The following is a 21,011-nucleotide window of genomic DNA, read 5'->3' on the forward strand; positions in this document are numbered from 1 at the left end:
CATGAATTAGGGAAAAGCTCTTAACATAGTTCAATTTGGAATTTGAACACATGGAAAAGTGATTTTCTACATGTCTATTTTTAGAAATAGCTAAAATGTTGAGCTGAGCATATTAGTTTACTAAATTACTAAATTAGTAAAAATAAATATATGTAAAAATTGTTAAGAAAAAGTTGAATCGGGCCAGGCGCCGTGGCTCAAGCCTGTAATCCCAGCACTTTGGGAGGCCGAGGCAAGTGGATCACGAGGTCAAGAGATCGAGACCATCCTGGTCAATACGGTGAAACCCCATCTCTACTAAAAATACAAAAAATTAGCTGGGCATGGTGGCGCGTGCCTGTAATCCCAGCTACTCAGGAGGCTGAGGCAGGAGAATTGCCTGAACCCAGGAGGCGGAGGTTGCAGTGAGCCGAGATCGCGCCATTGCACTCCAGCCTGGGTAACAAGAGCGAAACTCCGTCCCCAAAAAAAAATAAAAAGAAAGAAAAAGTTGAATCTTGGAACTTACTTTCTATACTTTTACACTATTTAAATTCAATGGCTTTCAGTACATATTTAAATTATAGAAACTCTTAACTGATTTTAAAATATTTGCATACTTTATAGCATGTTAGAAACAGTCAATATTCTCTTTCTATTTTAAAATCCTGGAAGCTTAGAATATTTATTTATATGTGTCAGCCAACTTTTAGAGAAAATAAGTAATATACTAACAATATAATCATATGTGTGCATCCTAAATATTTCCATGGTGTGAAAATAGCGAAACCATCACGAAGTTTAATTGCCTTAAGCAACTTTAAAGCATAATGAACTTTCTGTATACTTTTTCATCAGCACATACCTATGAAATTGGAAAATAAACTTTTTTGCAGTGACAAGCAATATAGATAACATGTTATAACCAGGTGAGATAGGCGAAGTGAGGTTGAACCTGAAAGATTTCTTTTATTTTTTATTTTTATTTTTTTATTTATTTTTTTTTTTTTTGAGTTGGAGTTTCGCTCTTGTTGCCCAAGCTGGAGTGCAATGGCATGATCTCGGCTCACTGCAACCTCCGCCTCCTGGGTTCAAGCGATTCTCCTGCCTCAGCCTCCGGAATAGCTGGGACTACAGGCGCGTGCCACCATGCCTGGCTAATTTTTTGTATTTTTAGTAGAAACGGGTTTTCACCATGTTAGCTAGGCTGATCTCAAACTCCTGACCTCAGGTGAGCTGCCTGTCATGGCCTCCCAAAGTGCTGGGATTACAGGTGTGAGCCACCGCACTCAGCCATGAAAGATGTATTTTCTATGAATGAAACATTAGTCATGCTCCTGCCTGAGGATTGGAATATGGAACAGAAGACTCAGGTACAAATTTAAGTGTAGCAACTGACTTCTATGTTTAGAGTAGGTTATGTGATTTTCCTCTGGTGCATTTCTGAAGTCTTTACTGGCCTCAGTTTTTCTTATCATATTAATCAATTGGAAAACATGCTTTTCAACAGAAATTTTAGGCAGTTTGTCCATTCAATTAAATTTTAGTCAGCCTAAAGAATACCTCTTTTTAAATTCATCCAGGTACGTGTATTCACGTTTTCAGTTGGCCAACACAATTATGACAGAGGACCTATTCAGTGGATGGCCTGTGAAAACAAAGGTAACAAATCTGTTTTCTTGACCATATTTTATAAGAAGAAAAAGAATTTTGGTAGTTGTTGTTAAGTGAACCTATTATTTAAAATAAGCTAAGACTGTAGCTAACTTGTATAAGATTCAGGCAAGAGTAAGATTCTGAACATGTTTCTATAGAGAAAACATGTACAAATTCTGACATTAGCATTACATTATATGAAAATTCAGACATCTGATTAATTTCCACATTCATAAAATAATGTATTAAATGGAATTATACTTAATGGTATATATATCACATATAATCTTACATGAAAAATTAGGAATGAAACACTATCTGAATTTTGTAAAGCTTAAATAAGAGAGTATGACATATGTATATTTTTCTCTCTGTGGTTATTGTTTTTGAAAAATATCATACATTCCAGGATAATTCACATGTTGTGCTGTGAGCTCATATTATCTTTTTACTGAGAAAGAATGATGTTACTGAGAAAAAAATATGTTAATTTGAAAAATGAACTGTGATACCATGGCAACAAAAAGAAACTAAATTTATTCTGAAAGTTATATTTAAGCAAAGATTTTACATACACATAATAATTATCTATCCATCATGCATCTTTAATAATTTCTCCAATGAAAAATAATTTTAATGACACCATGTTTCCTATTCCTTTGTAGAACAATACCTTTTTTACAGTATCTAAGAAATGTAGTGAAATTTTTCACAAAGCCTGTGTGTTTGTTGTGAAGATCCATTAATTATTTTCTTAAGTTTGATATTTTAGTATTAGCTCAGTTTTGAAGTGAAATATATTATTTTCAAAATAAATACTCTCTATGAGATAAAATATTTATAAAATAAAATTTGTGGCCATTTATTATAAAGTAACATTTATGTATGAAAATATGTATATTTCAGGTTATTATTATGAAATTCCTTCCATTGGTGCAATAAGAATCAATACTCAGGTATGATTATTTAAAACTTGTTTAAATTATTTTTTCAAGTATAAGATATTTATCTTCTGGTTTAAATATGCTCCATATGGAGAAAATTGGTAAGAATGAAAAGATCTATAATCTTATGTTAAAATACTGAGTATCCTGGTGATATATTGTTTTTATTTCATTAACATTGCAAGTGTTTTCAAATACCCAAAACTCAGGTTTAAAAAAATGAGTATATTGTTATTGTCAGATGTTAAAAACATGGTAGAAAATAAATAAAATCAAAATTACTAACAATAAATTTCATGTAATTTGAATTGGTTCTACTGCAAATAATTTTTAAAAATTTTTTCAAATTGTAGGTACCAAGTATAAAATTAAACACTAATTATGCTGGACAAATTGAACAGGGACCTAGTTGGAACTTAAATACCTCCCAAATAACCCTTGTGGATCTGTTTATCTATCTAAAATAAAGTTACAACAGGGAGATGATTTTTCTAACATCATTCAGTGGAAAGCACGCTTGTTAACTTTTTGTATAATGTAGTAATTAAGTTAATTTAAATATTTTTAAATAAACATAAATTACTATTAAAATTGCTACTCAGTTTTAAACATAGCTAAGGATCTACAAAATAAACAAAGTCAAAATTTAGCATAAATAACATTGCATTTGGGGAAATGAATACTGAATACATTGAATGTTGAAATGAAACAGCAGCTGCATTTGAGTCTGATGTCTAGATTTGGCACCGTATTTCCTTTATTTTTTGATGTGTTTAAATGTAGTTTTGAATTTCAGCCAAACAATCTGTGATATGAAAGAAAGTATGTGGCTGCTTTATTATTTTAAATTTGTGCAGTTCCACGCAGTAAATCGCAGAGACTTAAATAGTTTAGATTAACATGAAACATTCGCAAGGAACGTATTTCTCTTATCATTGGCTGTAACACAGAAAAACAATGTTCTGATTATTGCTGGAAAAAAAACTGGGGTAGATATATTGTATAAATAATATAAATCAAATATTGTTGATTCAAAATATGTAGACATACCACTTATGGAGTTCCCAAAATAGAAATTAACTGATTGTATATTCAATCTCAATAATTTTGATTCTATATTAATTTTAACTTTAGAATATTTTTTCCTGGGTAATTTTTTTTTTCACAGCATTCCTAGTTTTAACAACAACTTTTTTTTTTTTTTTTTTTTCCATAAACAGGAATATTTGGATGTTTTGGGAAGACCAATGGTTTTAGCAGGAGACAAAGCTAAGCAAGTCCAATGGACAAATGTGTACCTGGATGCACTGGTAAGAGGCTGAGTTGTTCAAAGACTGTCATAACAAAAGCACACAGATGACTTCTACTTCTTTTCAGATGACATCTCTATTTTCCTTTTCACTAAACCCTCCCCTAAATTTCTTCTTTCACAAGTTTACTTCCTAGAATTTAGGAAATTTACATAAAAACATAGACTTGTATGTAGTAGAAAACTACAAATGAAAAGTGCTAGTTTATTGTCTGCTTGATCCCTTCATTAAGAATGTAGAATTTCTGACCAGGCACAGTGGCTCACTCCTGTAATCCCTGCACTTTGGGAGGCTGCTGTGGGAGGATCACCTGAGGTCAGCAGTTCAAGACCAGCCTGGCCAACATGGTGAAACCCTGTCTCTACTAAAAATACAAAAAAATTAGCTGGGCATAGAGGCATGTGCCTATAATCCCAGCTACTCGGGAGGCTGAGGTTACCGTAAGCTGAGATCGTGTCATTGCACTCCAGCCTGAGTGACAGGGCAAAACTCTGTCTAAAGAAAAAAAATATATATATAGAATTTCCAACCTGGAATGTTGAATACATGGACATTTCTATAAGTTTTTAAACTTTTAATCTAAAAAATGCTGAAAGTCTTTGTGAACTGGAATCTATTATTGTAGATTTTGAACAATAATTTTGAAGAAAGTATTTTTAAAGCAGAGGAGCTAGTAGAAGCATGTCTAGCCTCCACAACTATAGCTGGATCTGCTATAACTCAGGATTACATGCAATTAGATAGGCAAATATTTACACTGTACTGAAATCATCACAAACTTCTTCATATATTAATATAATCTCTTGTGCTAGATTCAACCTCAGACTTTTTATGGACATATGTCATTGAGGTATTCAAATCTGGTGTGAAATAGCAAACACATATTAAATTGTCCATGGCACAATTGGCATTTTAGTAAAGATTGTGTTTAAAAGCAGTGGTTTTCAACAAGGGGGTCATTTTGCCCCTCGCAGGCCATTTGGAAAAACTCTCTAGATGTTTTTGATTGCCATGGCTTGAGGGGAGGGGTTGCTACTAGCATCTAAGGCCAGCTTGTCCAACCCATGGCCCAGGACAGTCCAGCACAAACTTTGAATGCAGCCCAACACAAACTTGTACACTTTCTTAAAACATTATGAGATTTTTTTTGGCTTTTTAAAAAAAATCTCGTCAGCTATTTTTAGTATTAGTGTATTTTATGTGTGGCCCAAGAAAATTCTTTCAATATGGCCCAGGGAAGCCAAAGGATTGGACATCCCTGAGTGGATAGAGGCTGGGGACGCTGTTAAACATCGTATAATGCACAGGAAAACTGCCTACCACACATGACAAAGAATTATTCCTCCAAAAATGTTGATAGGGCCAAAGTTGAAAAATTTTTTAATGTAATTTTTACTTTCTTGACATGAAAGTTATAAATAATAATCATACTTAAGCTTTATTCATATGGCTAGTCTTAATGAGAAGATTTTATTAATGATTTACTGAAATAATATATTCGGAGAGAATCAAAATAATAAGACCTGAAAAATAAATGCTGATTCAGTAACCCTTTTCCCTACTTGGAGTTCAATGATATGTTGTTACTACTTTTCTAAATGTAATGATGAACCCGTAGGGCAAAATGCAGTCCTTTTAGAATTACTTATCATTTGGTTTTTAGAAAATAAACATATACAGGAAGTTAGAAGAAAAATAGGCACTATTAACAGCAGCCTTGCACATTAAGAAAGATAAAAAGAAGCTTGCTTACCTCAAGCCCTAGCTAAAATTACTGTCCAGTGCTCCTTTTAGACATCACATATTTATTTAAGGTCACATAGTGATCTAAAGCCATGGTCAAAATGTTGCGCTTTCCAAATCCATCACAGGACAGTGTATGATAGGAGGAGTCAATAATTATGCCCCGTTGTGTTTCCTTTGACTGGAAGTTCATTAACCAGCATGTCTGCATTGCTGGTAAGGTTCTTACTGATAGCACAAATGACATTAGGAGGAAGTGTTGGTTCTAAATGTGCTATGCTATAAGCTGGAAAAAAAAAAAAAAAAAAGGGACACATGAATTTGCTATCCAATGGACACTTACAGCATTCTTTTTACTGGTTTGAAGATGATAAAGTGACCCTCATGTACTCCTAGTTATCTGTCTCTCCACATAGCAGATTAACAATATATGTTGGTCAAAAATAAAGTTACATTAAAAAAGAAAAGGTAAATGTATTTCAAGACCAAATAGAATGGATATAACAAGAAAAAGAATTCTGACTTTAAAATAAAGAAGACAATATTTGGGGCAAAGTGGGTTGTGCTTAAGAAAATGGAGACATTTTAGCTGATCATATTAGTGTAAAGTTTTTGCAATTGGTAGTGAAAAGTGAAACCACAGAAAGGGGGCATAACATAAAAGTTGGGGAAGTACTGAGTGTATCAAAAGAATGATATCTTGGCCATTTTTGGTGATAAGGGGGGATAAGGACAGACTAAGACAATATTATGGAGGGTTCATTTTAATTAGGAGACAAAGTGAGGCTCTTTATAAAAAGAGATGTGACAGGAGGTGGGCTCTAGAAAATATTTTTTTAATTCCAGAGTGGAAAAATATTGTTTTATTTCTGTCTTATTTTCTAGAGACATATACAGTCCTCAGATGTAGAGTACACATTTTTGGTCTTGAATTTTTTGGAGAAAAAATTCAACTTGGGCCCCAGCGACTTCATTCATAATTATCTTAAATCTAATATGTTAGTAATCTAGTAACTCACTTTAGGGTATATTTTACCATTTTTAGAAGCAAATTATGGTATGCAGTATAAATGCAAAAGTAATGCAAAGGAAACAATTACATCCATATATACCTTGACTTAAACCATGGTAGTCTCTTTAAAACTATGCATACAGATTATAACTCTAATAGACACTTCACCAAATCTTTACTGAATTATCTTTTGCATACCAGTTTTATGAATTAATCATAGCTTGACTATTCTTGAGGTGGGAGATTTTCATTGGAAATAATTAATTAAGGATGTTTCATTGTCTAATGTTCTTGGTTAGGACTTTAGATAAAGAGCCAACATGTATATATCGTTTTATTAGTCCATTCTCACACTGCTGCGAAAAATACCCAAGACTGGATAATTTATAATAAAAAAAAAAAAAGAGGTTTAATTGACTCACAGTTCTAGGTTTAATTGACTCACAGTTCTATGTGGCCGGGGAGTCCTAAGGAAACTTAAAATCATGGCAGAAGGCACCTTTTCACAGGGCGGCAGGAGAGAGAATAAGTGCTGAGCGAAGGAGGAAGCCACTTATAAAACCATCAGATCTTGTGAAAACTTACTCACTATCATGAGAACAGCATGGGGGAAACCGTACCATGATTCAGTTTCCTCTGGGTCCCTCCCACAACACGTGGGGATTATGGGAACTACAACTGAACACGAGATTTGGGTGGGAACACATGCACCAAAATATGTATGGTTGTTTCCTTAATTTTATTTGTTGCAAATAATTTGTTATTTTGGTCTGTTGGAAGCTTCTCTATTATTGTCTCTCCTCCTCAATTCACTCATCATTCTGATTGAATTTGGGCCTCCCGTGTGCTCAATTATGAACCACAACCTACATAAGACATTTGCTCTCTGATATTAAGAAATATTTTTAATGTTGTAATGAATAATGATTCCAAATCCAACTTTATGAACTTGGTTCTGATTCCAGAACTCGGTTCAGAGTTCATGAGATTTGGATTTGGAATCATTCTTCATGAGAAGGTTAATAATATTTTCTCATTTAAACAAATTCAAAATTTCAAACAATAACTTAAAATTATTTTTTAAAGTGATTTTGTTAAAAATGTAGTTTTGACATGAAATAGTGGTTAAAAATTATAATGGATATAGATGTTAGTAATAAAAGCAAACTCTGACTTGAAAATATCAATTTATTTCAACTAATCTCTGTGGATTCATTTAATATAGTCAGTGATCTATATGCCAATTAATAGGATGGCATTATTTCTCTTATTTTAAAGTCTTCAAACTAGACTTTTATATTTAAGGCTTGCAGTTGTCTTTTTTTCATCATTTTACTTTGTCAAAAAGTACTATTTTTATTTATTTATGTTTGAGACAGAGTCTCTGTTGTTCAGGCTGGACAGTGGCGCGATCTCGGCTTACTACAACCTTCGCCTCCCAAGGTCAAGCAATCTCCTGCCTCAGCCTCCCGAGTAGCTGAGACTACAGGCGTGTGCCACCATGTCTAGCTAATTTTTTGTATTTTTAGGAGAAACAAGGTTACACCATGTTAGCCAGGATGGTCTCCATTCCTGACCTTGTGATCCACTCGCCTCGGCCTCCAAAAGTGCTGGGATTATAGGCATGAGCCACTGCACCTGACCCCCAAAAGTACTGTTTATTTTGGGGGCTACTTAGAAGTAGTATTGCTTTTTCTGAAGAGTATAATATTTACTTAGAATATCCTAGATATGCAGTATCAGTAGAGTGTTTCCTTTATTTATCAGTTTATTCAACTGCACATTTGTCATTTAGCATGAAGTCTTTGGTTTAGGGCACAAAAAATTAAGAATGAGGCTACAAAAAGGGAAGCTAAATAAATCACTTAAAATAACATTTTATTATCACTCTGCTTATGGAGGCCCTGATATTAGGTGAACTATCACTATGAAAAAGGGAGAGGACACAGGGTTACTGAAATGCATACAGGCTGTTGACCATTTGTGTAAGTTGATTATTTTTAAAGTTATCTTAGAGTATTATTTTAAATGTTGCATGCTTCAATAGCTGCCTAATAGGTCCTAACCATTTCCAAGATATTTTCATTGATATTTTAAAAATAAATGTTAATAGATATTCAAAATGAGTTACTAGTTTTTGTGGCTCTTTATAAAGTAATATAAAATGTAGTCGTAGATATCAAAGGCACTCTGACAAATCTTAAATTATAATTTTAACTTGCCCTTTCTCTCTGAATCTATTTTTAGGAACTGGGACTTGTCATTACTGGAACTCTTCCGGTCTTCAACATAACCGGCCAATTTGAAAATAAGACAAACTTAAAGGTTAAAAGTTAATTGATAATAATAATAAATGACAAACTGTGACGTTGGAGCCCAACATGGATAAGATATTTCCATAAGAAAATACATGCAGTGTAACTGTCTTGTGAGGCCAGAGGTCAAAGGCAACAGCTGCCTATGCGATAACCACCTGGGAAAAAGGAAATGCAGGTCAAACTCTCTGTTGCCCTAGAGCCAAGATTCAGCTTAGCTCTACTTAACTATGGCCTGATGAGAACACAAAGTCAGACTGGGAGTAATTATATGATAAATGGACAGTAATATTGTGTGCACATTTTGAGAATCCATCTGAGATATTAATGGAGTTTAGAAAAACCCAAAGACCAAAAGCATGGTGATGTTTGTATCAGGTGTACATTGGTATATTTATTAAATCATTCCTCCCCAACTCTCAAACAATAGCTTTTTAAAAATTATCTTGTAACTTAAGTATCTGATTTAAATTAATATTCCCTTTATTTTTTCTATTCTTAAGGTACAGGAAAAACAATTTCATAGAATGCTTAATTTTTATAGCACTGGTTATATTGTCAATGCAATAAAATGTCTATTTAAAAGTATTAAAAATAAATATCTTACTGTTTGTTAAATGCTTTAGATTTTAAATAGTGTTGCCTTCCAGTTTTTTAGCTTGATTCAGGAATTTGAGATTTTGAGGTTAAGACTTTTTTAATACTAGAAACTGATTTTATAATGTAGGTGATATCCCTGATTTGAATGGATGTTTATTTCCAGTTTATGGTTTCATGAAGTCTGTTGCACTTAAGCATTATTAGATCAGTTATTATATATCTCCGTTGAACTCCTTATTTTAATAAGGTAGCCATAGAAAACAGTTATTTCTCTTTGAGGCCCATTACCATTCCTAACTATCTGCAGGTTCTAAATATTGTAACTCATAAAGGAGTATTCTCTCTTTCTAATACATGTTCACAAACCTCACTGTGAACTAAGGGATTGCTTCAGTTGGGGAGTTTTTGCTCAAACTAGGATCGATTGGTGGAATAGTTGTTGACATAACTTTCTTATTCTGTCTGTACCTACACAAAGTTTAAGTGTTTTTGCAATTACTAGATTTGATAACTTTTTTTGCAAGCACATTTCTATTTTATTATTTTATTATTTATATAATTCTATTTGAAACAGTAATTTTTAGCTCAAAATTTTAACACAATTTTCATCTTTATGTCCCAAAAATGATGATGATTGCTACTTGCAACTAAACCTATGATGCCTGTTGCTTGGTATATAGAAGTTATTAGCAGCAACTAGAAATAGTGTTTTGAGGATTTTATAACCAATAATGTCACATACTTTCAGGATAGTTACATACACAGGAACTATGAACAGCAAAAATCCAATGTGTTCTTATTCTATATTGTATAATCTTTAAGCTGGACAGTCTTGGTCTTGTGGTTTCTTGATTATGGTAAACCATAAAGTCAATAAAAACTCACACACATAGACACACAGCAACAAGGGCTGACTGTACAATAGCAGTGAAAATAAATATTAGAAGAAAAGGGTGCAAGAAGTGTCAAAAATTTTTATGTGTCTTTTATATATTTTAGCCTCAATCATCTAGATTTTCTTGCTAAGTTAAATGATGATGATAAAGTTGTGGAAAACAAAGCTGAGAATCCTTGTAAATTGACACCAAGAGTGCTTCACCCTATATATACATTTAAGCTAATATCAAATATAACCAAAATGCAAGCAAAAGATGAGAATATGATAATTATGTAAAGATATGTAAGTTTTTGATATAAAATGCCATTTTTGCTCTCATTATAGAACCAGCTGATCCTTGGTGTAATGGGAGTAGATGTATCTTTGGAAGATATTAAAAGACTGACACCACGTTTTACAGTAAGATGAAATTTGCTCATTTGATAACGTTTCAAGTTAAGAACTCTGTACTAACTTAGCTTGGCCATAAAGTATTTAAGTAATTCTCAAAAACTATAGGCAGTTATCTTAGCAAAGGAACTAAGTGGTTAAAAGCATCTCTAAAATAAAATGATACCATGTTATCCTTCAACATGCTGTAAAATGTATATTTAATACATTAATATATATATTTTAAAGAGCATAGATTTCTAATTGTGACTCAGGGATGCCTAAGCTTTTTTTTTTTTCCCCAGCTGTGCCCCAATGGCTATTACTTTGCAATCGATCCTAATGGTTATGTTCTATTACATCCAAATCTTCAGCCAAAGGTAGGTATATAATTTGTTTAAAGTGATTAGTGTTGTGTAAAATTAATGATTAATGTTCTTAATAGGATTGTTGTTTTAAAATTTGCTATATAACACTAAATATCAAAGTACAGTGTGTAATGTGGCTCCCTTAGATGGCAAGACCACACATTATAATATACGAAAGTGGGAAAGCAGTTTTCATTTTCTGTTACCAAGTTAGCTGCACTAATATTTCTATTTCAAAGATAGCCATTATCACCTCCTAAGCCTCAATTTCATGCATCTCACTTCTGACTTTGATTTTAAGGCTGTAAGATAATAAAAGATACTGCTCTAGACATGGATGGGTGTGAACCTGATAAATATCAGTAATGTTCAACTTTGTCCAGACCACATTTTCTGTTACCCTTCTCTTCTGGTAATTAACTCGGCTTTCTGTCTCCTAGAATGTTTCTCTTTCTATTTTAGGATAGATAAAGAGATGTAAGAGATTGAATAAGTAAAATTCATGTCATGGGCTTTAGAAATAGGAAGTGTTTATTAATTAGCAAGTTAATCTGAAAGAGAGAAAATGCCATAGATGTACCATATTATTCCTAATTTTTATGCCTATTTTCTCAAGGTACCAGATATTTTATGAAAATAAATATCTCATTTGACTCTTCATGAACTGTTTTGCAGAGCAATTAACAGCAAAATTTATTTATCTAGAAATAAAATTAATCAGTCTTTTAATTGTAACTTTATAAGCATCCATTTAGTTATTGTTTAACTTTGAAGATAATATTGAAGATCCCTTAAACCATGCAGATTTAGGCATACTACTTCTTTCTCCCGAGTCATGAATATTTAATGTTAGTCATATATTAGAATATACCACGTGTGTGAACATACACACATACAAATTTGTATCATTTAAATACTGTTCAAATCCATAAAAGAACTATTGATATTGAATACAAAAATGCATTAAATATAATATATATTTTAATACATTAAATAATATTACATTTTATGACTAATGTCCATTTAATTTTTCTGACTTCAGAACTTATTTCCATATAAAATTTATTATATAATTATTTGTAGTGCATGTAAATGTTGATCACCCTAGTTATGCTTAAATGTGTCTTTTTTTTTTTTTTTTTTGAGACGGAGTTTCACTCTGTCACCCAGGCTGAAGTGCAGTGGTGTAATCTCAGCTCACTGCAACCTCCACCTCCTGGGTTCAAGCAATTCTCCTGTCTCAGCTTCTCGAGTAGCTGGAACTACAGGCATGTGCCACCATGCCTGGCTAATTTTTTTGTGTTTTTAGTAGAGACAAGGTTTCACCGTGTTAGCCAGGATAGTCTCGATCTCTTGACCTCATGATCCACCTGCCTTGGCCTCCCAAAGTGCTGGGATCACAGGCGTGAGCCACTGTGCCTGGCCAGATTGTTATTTTTATATGAATGTTGCATAAGTACTTTTTCATATTATTATTAAACCATCACAGCTCTTTAAAAGCATATCCTGTTAAATTCCTCTTAAAAGAGTAATTTATGTTTGGCTAATCTTCCTAAGATTTTGCTATAGTTTGAAAATTTACCGTTTTATTTCTTAAAATTTTTTATAATTTTGCAGTATTATTGTTTGGGCTTTGTATATCCAATGTATTTTGAATTATAGTTCCCTAACTAAAGTAATTCAAAAGCAGTGAAAGTATAATGTGAGCCGGGTGCAGGGGCTCACGCCTATAATCCCAGCACTTTCGGAGGCATAGGCAGGCAGATCACTTGAGGGCAGGAGTTCCAGACCAGCCTGGCCAACACGCTGAAACCTCATCTCTACTAAAAACACAAAAATTAGCTGAGCATGGTGGTGTGCGCCTGTAATCCCAGCTACTTGGGAGGCTAAGTCAGGAGAATCACTTGAGCTTGGGAGGCAGAGGTTGCAGTGAGCCAAGATCATACCATTGCACTGCAGCCTGGGCAATAAGAGCAAAACTCCGTCTCTAAAGAAAAGAAAAAAGCGTAATGTGATAAATAGTATGAAGAATTTCTACTTTTATCAATATAAAGCTTAACCCTCAACCAAAGGAACTAAATATATCATAGACAAAAAGAATAAGGAGAATAATGCATGCCTGATGGATATATGTATAAATCTACGATCTAATGGCTGTAACAGTTTAGGTGGTTTTCATCGTAAAAGAGAAGTAATAATTTGAAGGTTTTTTCCTTTTCTACATTCTCCTACTAATAACCAATATTTATGTAGAATATATTACTGTTTGAATGACATTAACCTGTATTTGGCTCATATTTAAAATAATTCACTAAAATTACAAAGAAAATATAAATTCTTTAGAAATCTTCATTAAAGCCCAATTGATATTTGTCTTACAGATTATAAATTAGCTTTTCATATCTTTATATTTGAATTTGATTAAAGCAAATATTAATATATAACAGAAAAACATTTCCAAAAATGTTTCAGAACACCATGAAAAAGAAACTATTCTGAACATCAATTTATTCTTTATTTCTGAAATTCATGCTTGTCAATTAAATATGCTTGTGAATTCTCATCATTAACTCGGTAAATATTATGATTTCCGTTTTGTGGTTAAGGGGTCAAGCTAATATATGAGGTCTTATTGATACAAGACCTCATAAAAGGATAATATAATATAATTGTTTTAGAAATTGACAAATACAAAGGAACATATGGTAACAGTATACTGAAAATTAATCTTAATTATTTTTATCAGAAATTCATTAAAATAAGTGAAGAAAAATAACGCTATGTCTATAGCAGCTATTATTATTTAACAAGGTGAAAGTATAATGTTTTGCAAGTATTCCTTGATCAGTGCCTTGTGTTTTTTTCCTGATGTTGTAACCTTAATTCAAAATATTTCACTGAAGTTCTTTTTTTGCAGAAAAATGAGTGTTCTTTAAAAATCCCAGAATATCATTAAATAAAATAGCTATGAACTTTTCACATATTTAATCTTTTATGGATTCATAACATATTTTCTCAACATGTACTTTTACCAGCATGACCACAGTTTGACATATGTTGAATTATGTATTCTGCTTTATTCCAAAATGCATTTTACCTTTCTTCCATTTTGTGTCATTGAAATAACCAGCTTAGGTCTACTTAATTAGATATCTCATTTTGTTCAATTCTAAGAAACATATATATAGGAAATTGTGCATAATCTATGTTTTAGAAGTTAATATTTAAAATAAATCTACACTGTTATGGTTACATTCTCCATTAGTTCCACAGATACATTTGGTATCACTTCAGAAAACAAAGCCACAGTTTGTTTCATATGATTTGTCTTAGTTCATTCAGGCTGCTATAACAAAATACCATAGACTGGGTGGCTTGTAAACCGAATTTAGTAACTCACAGTTCTGAAGACTGAGAAGTACAAGATGAAGGCATGGGCAGATTGGTGTTCTGTGAGGGTCTGCCTCCTTACAGACAGCCATAGTCTCACTCTAACTTCACATGGAGAAGAAGGGGTGAGAGGTGTCTCTCTCTAGAGCCTCTTTGATAAGGGCATCAATCCCATTCATTACAGATCCACCCACCAGGTCCTAATCACCTCCCGAAGGCCTTTGGATACCATCTTTTCCTGGGATAATGATTTCAACATATAAATTGAGAGTTGGACATTAAAAATACTTATATTTGGGTCATGTAAATTCTAACAATTGCTGCTATTTTTCTTTTCTTTCTCTCTCTCTTTTTTTTTTTTTTTTTTTTTTTTTTTTTTNTCAATAGATGGAAAAGTAACCTGGGACAAACAACTATTTTTCCCACTTCCCAAATATGTACTTTTCAAATAAAAAATAATAGCCATTTTGCTTTAAAAATGACCATTTAACAGTTTTTATTCATTGAAGATATTTTTAAATTTTTATTGGCTCATGAGCTCCATACCTACCAAATATTTTGAATTCTAAGTATATCATTTAGACTTGTTTCCAGTCAAGGGAATATATGATGATAATTGATTATAGGATAGAACTCTTACCTATGCTCATACGTAGTATGATGAATTATCATTTTTCTGTTGCTTCAGCCTATTGGTGTAGGTATACCAACAATTAATTTAAGAAAAAGGAGACCCAATGTCCAGGTAACTGTGAATGAAGGTAGACTTAACAGCGCTTTCAAATTTGCTAAATCCAAGTTGAGATTAAGCTTTTGTTCTTAAAGCTTATAATTAAAGCTGCCTTTCCTGACATCAAGCTTCCAGAGCATGAGATGATGAGCATCATTTCTTAATAAGCTGGAGCAAAAATGTTATTAATAATGGTAGAGGGTATGTATTGGCTGACTAAAAATTGCAAAGTCAATTATGCAATCAGGTTAATAATCAGAGAAATCATAACTAGATGGCTTCTGAGAATTGTAAAATGAACGTCAAATCCATGTGATCCTAACAATTTGCTTGTAAATTGACTTCTAAGTGGAAATAAAATACAATTCCTATGTGACAGTTTCCGTAAGCTTTTAAGCCAAAATTTCTAAAAAGTGTAATTTTGGGTTAGAAATTACAGAAATTTCCCTTAGCTAATTAAAAATGTACCAAAGTGCAAATAAGTACTGAATTTTTATTACCTGGCAAACTCATTGCAAAAGCTTTTCCTTTTGGCAGCAAAACCTCAGTTATCATACACCTGCAGTATTTCTATATGTACAGTAAAACTATTAATAATCAGCATAAAAAGATACTTCCTATAGCTTAGTAAGAGAATTGCAGAATTTCAAAGGATGTTCAACATTATTTAAGATTTTATAGGTAAGCCTACCTTTTCTTTAAAAAGTTGGTGACATGAAGACTGGGCACGATGGCTCACACCTGTAATCCCAGCACTTTGGGAGGCCAAGGAGGGCAGATCACAAGGTCAGGAGTTTGAGAGTAGCCTGGCCAACATATGAAACCCTGTCTCTACTAAAAAAAAAATATGAAAGAAATTAGCCAGGTGTGGTGGCACGTTGCCTGTAGTCCCAGCTACTCGAGAGACTGAACCAGGAGGATCACCTGAACCCAGGAGGAGGAGGTTGCAGTGAGCGAAGATCGCACCACTGCCTCCAGGCTGGGCAACAGAGCGAGACTCTGTCACAAAACAATTAAGAAATAAAATTTAAAAGCTGGTGACATTAAAATGAAGAGACAATATGTTATTAAGAAGAAATGGATAAGCTATGAATTAGTAGAGCTGAGTATTAGTTTGGTTCTACTAATAGCCAACACTGTTCTTGAGCACTCCCTTAAATCCCGTAGTGTTTCAGTTTCTTCATCTGAGCAGGAGAATTGAACTGGTCATTAGTTTCCATCCTACACAATATATTCACCTAGGAAATTAATTGTATATATGTGAGTCCCCTGCGTCATCCTCTGAAAATTCTGATTTAATTTGACCAGTGATAGGACACAGACCTCTAAATAGTTTTTTGTTTTGTTTTGTTTTGTGTTGAGACGGAGTCTTGCTCTGTGCCAGGCTGGAGTGCAGTGGCATGATATCAGCCTACTGCAACCTGCACCTCCCAGGTTCAAGTGATTCTCCTGCTTCAGCCTCCTGAGGAGCTGGGATTACAGGTGCCTTCACTATGCCTGGCTACTTTTTGTATTTCTTAGTAGAGACATGGTTTCACCATGTTGGCCAGACTGGTCTCATCTCTTGACCTCATGATCCGCCTGCCTCAGCCTCCCAAAGTGCTGGAATTATAGGCGTGAGCCGCCGCGCCCAGCCTCTAAATAGTTTGTAAAGCACCCCGTGGAGTTCTAAAGTGCACAGCCACTGCAGTAGTTGAGAAACTTTAGCTCCCTTCCAGTGCTAGAATTTTAGAACAGCCTGAATTTCTTTTTGTTGCATATGAAAGTCTTCATATCTTTATAATTCCCATAAAGATTAAAATTGTTTATGCCTTTCTTGATATAGTAAATTGTTTTGTTACTGTCCTTGCATGTTTCTTTTTATGTATTAAGTAAAACTTTTTGCAGTCATGTGCATTTTAGTGAATTTTTGTTTATGCAGTAAGCTCAGATATTGCATGTAACTCTAATGATGTAATTTAAAAATAAACAACCTGAAAATGGTTTATTTTTATTTTCGTTCTAAGAAAACTCAATGGCAAACTAGCAACCACAAAAGACTCCTCAACTTTGTTTTTCAACTAAGTAGCATTTCTAATAATACTATCTAGTAATTAGTTCAATTTAAATTTTGTTAAAGTTCATTATATTCTTTGGTTTCCACAAATGGTATGTTACTTATTTCCATTGATAATCCAATTTTACAAATGAGAAATACTAGATACTTAAAATATCAAACAAAAATAATGGGTATTCAGAGACTATATTCCAGTTTTTCAGCCTCTTTTACTGCTTTCTTATTAGAAGATTATACTTTTGAATTTTGTAGTCACTATACCCAGGATGGATGTTTTAAAAAATGGTCAGCTAGATTGCCATTTTGAAAGTAGAAGTTATGCATTGAGATTTTTATTTTATGATTTCATTTTCTTCTCTGTGTCTGTGTATGCTGGATTGGGACATGATCTTCATATTGCCAATTCTTCCTGATAATGCCTCCTCCATGCATGCTGTTTGGGTCTGCTCATGCTATGCATTATCCATTGCATGTAAGATGAATACTCTTATTTCTGTTTACTTTTTATTATTTTCATTATTTTGACTTTGTTTTGCACTGAGTTTGTTAAACTTTTAATGCTGATATGTTTGTGTGAAGACGAGTTATTTCACGGGACATTAAATGAGCAATTCTGAATAATATTGTAAACTTTAGAGTATCCTTTTGTTAGGGACTTTATAGGTTTCATTTTTTAAAACAAAGAAATTAGAAGGATTTCAACATTGTTTTTTTATTTTCTTCCTTTAAAATATGCTACATCTCAACTGATCATTTCCTTTTGAGGCAGTAAGATGTCATCAGTATCTTACCAATACTGGTCAGCATTTTCACCTTTGAAAAATGTAATACTTATTTTTAGTATTCTAGAATCTTCTGATTATAGTGATAGACTACTTAGGCAGTGAAATTTTTTTCAGTTAAAGTACCAGATACAGTTATTTTTAAAAATTCTTTAAGAATGTTCATTTATCAAAAACCGTAGGAATCAAAAATTTTCATTTTTAGATGGAATTATTTTGCGAAGGAAGGCATTTTTGTTAGTAAATATATGGCATGTATACTGTGTCATTCAGCATCATGATAAGATATGCTTAATTTTAGTACATTTTTACTTATTGCAATTGTCCTTGGAAGTTTCTTCCTTAAAACAGTGCTTAAAATGGTGACGATCTGAACATCTTTTGAAAGAGCCTGTGAGGCTTATATTAGTAAAATTTGAGTGACCTTTGCACTAATCCAGCACAGTTTGCATTTGTTACTGGTATCTAGTTATCAGATTAAGGTAATATTTTAATAAACATTAAAAATTCAATTTCTAAAATTTTTCAATTATGAAATTACATAATACCTATTATGATTTTATTGCTCTAGTGAGCATTGAAATCTTAGTATGACATGTTACATTACTTAGAAACTTATAGGGGAATTGACTGTGTTTTGTTGTTTTATCAGATAGTTCAATGAATCTGCATTTTGCAATTGAGAAATTAAAATAATATCATATGAGATAAATTTGCCAGACTAATAGTATCATTTTATATAATGATATGAATAAATCAGAATCTATGTTTTCCCTAGTGTTCTTTACTTTATATTATAAACAAGCCAAAAGAAGCAATAGAAAATGTTAAAGCAGAAAACAGTATTCGGTGAACCCAGGGGTTATTATCCTAATAAGACTTTAATTATAAAAGCCAATCTTAAAATCTTTTTGACAACCACAAATTTTATCTTGTACATTCAGATGTCATTTGAATTATTAAAATATAAAATATCTTAGATTGAAATATATGAAGCAAATTTGCACCTTTGCTTTATACACTTTCAGAAGAAAGAACAGGTCAATAGAACGTTTTGCTTTGCAAATTTAAACATATTTTTGAAACATTTTCTTATATACAATTTTTTTTTACAAATTTAAAAAATATACTTACATATTGCCATTGTTTTATTGCCAAATAAGTTATCCAAAAAGCTATTTTGCCCCTTTCCTATGCTAATTAATGAAAAGAAAGTTGTGAATGGCTCCTCAAAAGTAATGTGCCCAAAGAGCTTGTGATTATAAATGCAATATCACACATAGCACTCAAAATAGACTGTCTTCACTTGGTGATTAAGATTTACTGCACTTAAAGCTCAATCTCTAGCTTTTATATTTATGCGTGTGTGTGTGTGTGTGTGTGTGTGTGTGTATATATATGAAAGAAAATACCTTTATACAATTATTATTGTATCCTAGGTAAATACATTTTGCAGAATTAATTTCATAAATACCCATTGAATTACTTTGTACACAGCATCATTGTATAATGTTACATGTACTTAATTATTATTGTTTTCTGTGTAGAATCCCAAATCTCAGGAGCCAGTAACATTGGATTTCCTTGATGCAGAGTTAGAGAATGATATTAAAGTGGAGGTGAGTGGAATCAGTAATACTAAACAATTCCTCAGGTCAGATGCTGGTATGTGTTGAGCAGCTACCATGTGTTAACTTGTTTATTAGTTAATGTATATGCAAAGGTGAACGTTCTTTGTCTTTAAAATTTTCTAAAATTTTCTAGATCCTGGGTTTTCCCATCCAAAAGATTATATGAAAAGGAATACATGTTTAAGTTGGGTTTGACCTTAGTCTTCTTTCTCTTTCTAAGGGTAGACATTTTAAAATTATTGTAATACAAATGTATCCTGTAAACTTCAATAAAAATCATAGAGATGGAGGATGTTGCAATAGCGTTGAAAGAAAACGTAGAAGGAATCCAACCACCCAAACACATAAGGAACAACATGAGAGAAGCTGCCATGTTTGCCTTAATACATTTTACTTGGCAATCTATTTTATTTCAAAACGAAAATTGCATATTTCCTTCTCTGAAAGAGCCTTCCATAATTATAAAAGTAGTATATCAATATTAAAAATACAGTATATTATGTAATAAAGTATTTTTACATTAAGTATATGATATATGTTAGAGGTTTGGATTCTTGGATTCTCAAGAAGCTTGGAAATAGATATTGTTATTTCAAGCTATAACATCTGTTGTACTGATGATATATTTGAGGTATAGAGAGTTTAGTTTCTCTACAGTTCTTAAGCTAATAAGTAGCAGAACCTGGCTCCTGCATTCTAGAGTACAGATTTTTAGGATTTTTCCAGATGGATTAACTCCATTGCAAAAGCCATCATATTTCTTTTGTGATTTGTCACAGTGTGTTTTAATTATAGAACATTAGAATTTAATGATTTATTATTATTACCCTAGACTGTGGCCTTGTGTTAGGATGTTTAGGTGATTAATAATGTTTTTTGTAAAGTATTGGACATAATAAAGTATGATAAGGTAATGGGGATAAGGACTCCATTGAGTGACCAAAACGATATTTTTTAGTTTCTCCAAACCTCAGTTTCTTCTAAATCAATTAGTAATAGTGATTGAATGAAATAATACATAGAAAGGACTTAGCAAAAGACCTGGTTTATGATAAAGTCTTTATTATTTTTGAGCTCCTCATAAGTGCACACTCAACTTACATTAGAAGCTGTTATATAGGCCGGGCGCGGTGGCTCAAGCCTGTAATCCCAGCACTGTGGGAGGCCGAGGCGGGTGGATCACGAGGTCAAGAGATCGAGACCATCCTGGTCAACATGGTGAAACCCC

General features: G+C 32.7%; 1 protein-coding gene across 11 annotated transcripts in view; it reads left to right on the plus strand.

Moving 5' to 3' along the window:
* The window catches only part of CACNA2D1 (calcium voltage-gated channel auxiliary subunit alpha2delta 1), a 489,928-nt gene that overhangs the window by 423,801 nt on the left and 45,116 nt on the right, over positions 1–21,011 (plus strand). For 5 of the 11 annotated variants that reach the window (XM_017523103.2, XM_017523100.2, XM_037736543.1 and 2 more), the window contains exons 13-20: positions 1,563–1,641; positions 2,542–2,591; positions 3,800–3,889; positions 8,892–8,969; positions 10,782–10,856; positions 11,132–11,206; positions 15,273–15,329; positions 19,700–19,771. In XM_017523103.2, coding sequence (XP_017378592.1) covers positions 1,563–1,641; positions 2,542–2,591; positions 3,800–3,889; positions 8,892–8,969; positions 10,782–10,856; positions 11,132–11,206; positions 15,273–15,329; positions 19,700–19,771 — 576 coding nt within the window. The remainder of the gene's footprint in view (positions 1–1,562; positions 1,642–2,541; positions 2,592–3,799; positions 3,890–8,891; positions 8,970–10,781; positions 10,857–11,131; positions 11,207–15,272; positions 15,330–19,699; positions 19,772–21,011) is intronic. The other 6 variants (XM_017523102.2, XM_017523104.2, XM_017523105.2 and 3 more) reach the window with 3 other exon arrangements.

The sequence above is a fragment of the Cebus imitator genome, unplaced genomic scaffold (genome assembly GCF_001604975.1).
Source record: "Cebus imitator isolate Cc_AM_T3 unplaced genomic scaffold, Cebus_imitator-1.0 Scaffold26, whole genome shotgun sequence".
Classification (NCBI taxonomy): domain Eukaryota; kingdom Metazoa; phylum Chordata; class Mammalia; order Primates; family Cebidae; genus Cebus; species Cebus imitator.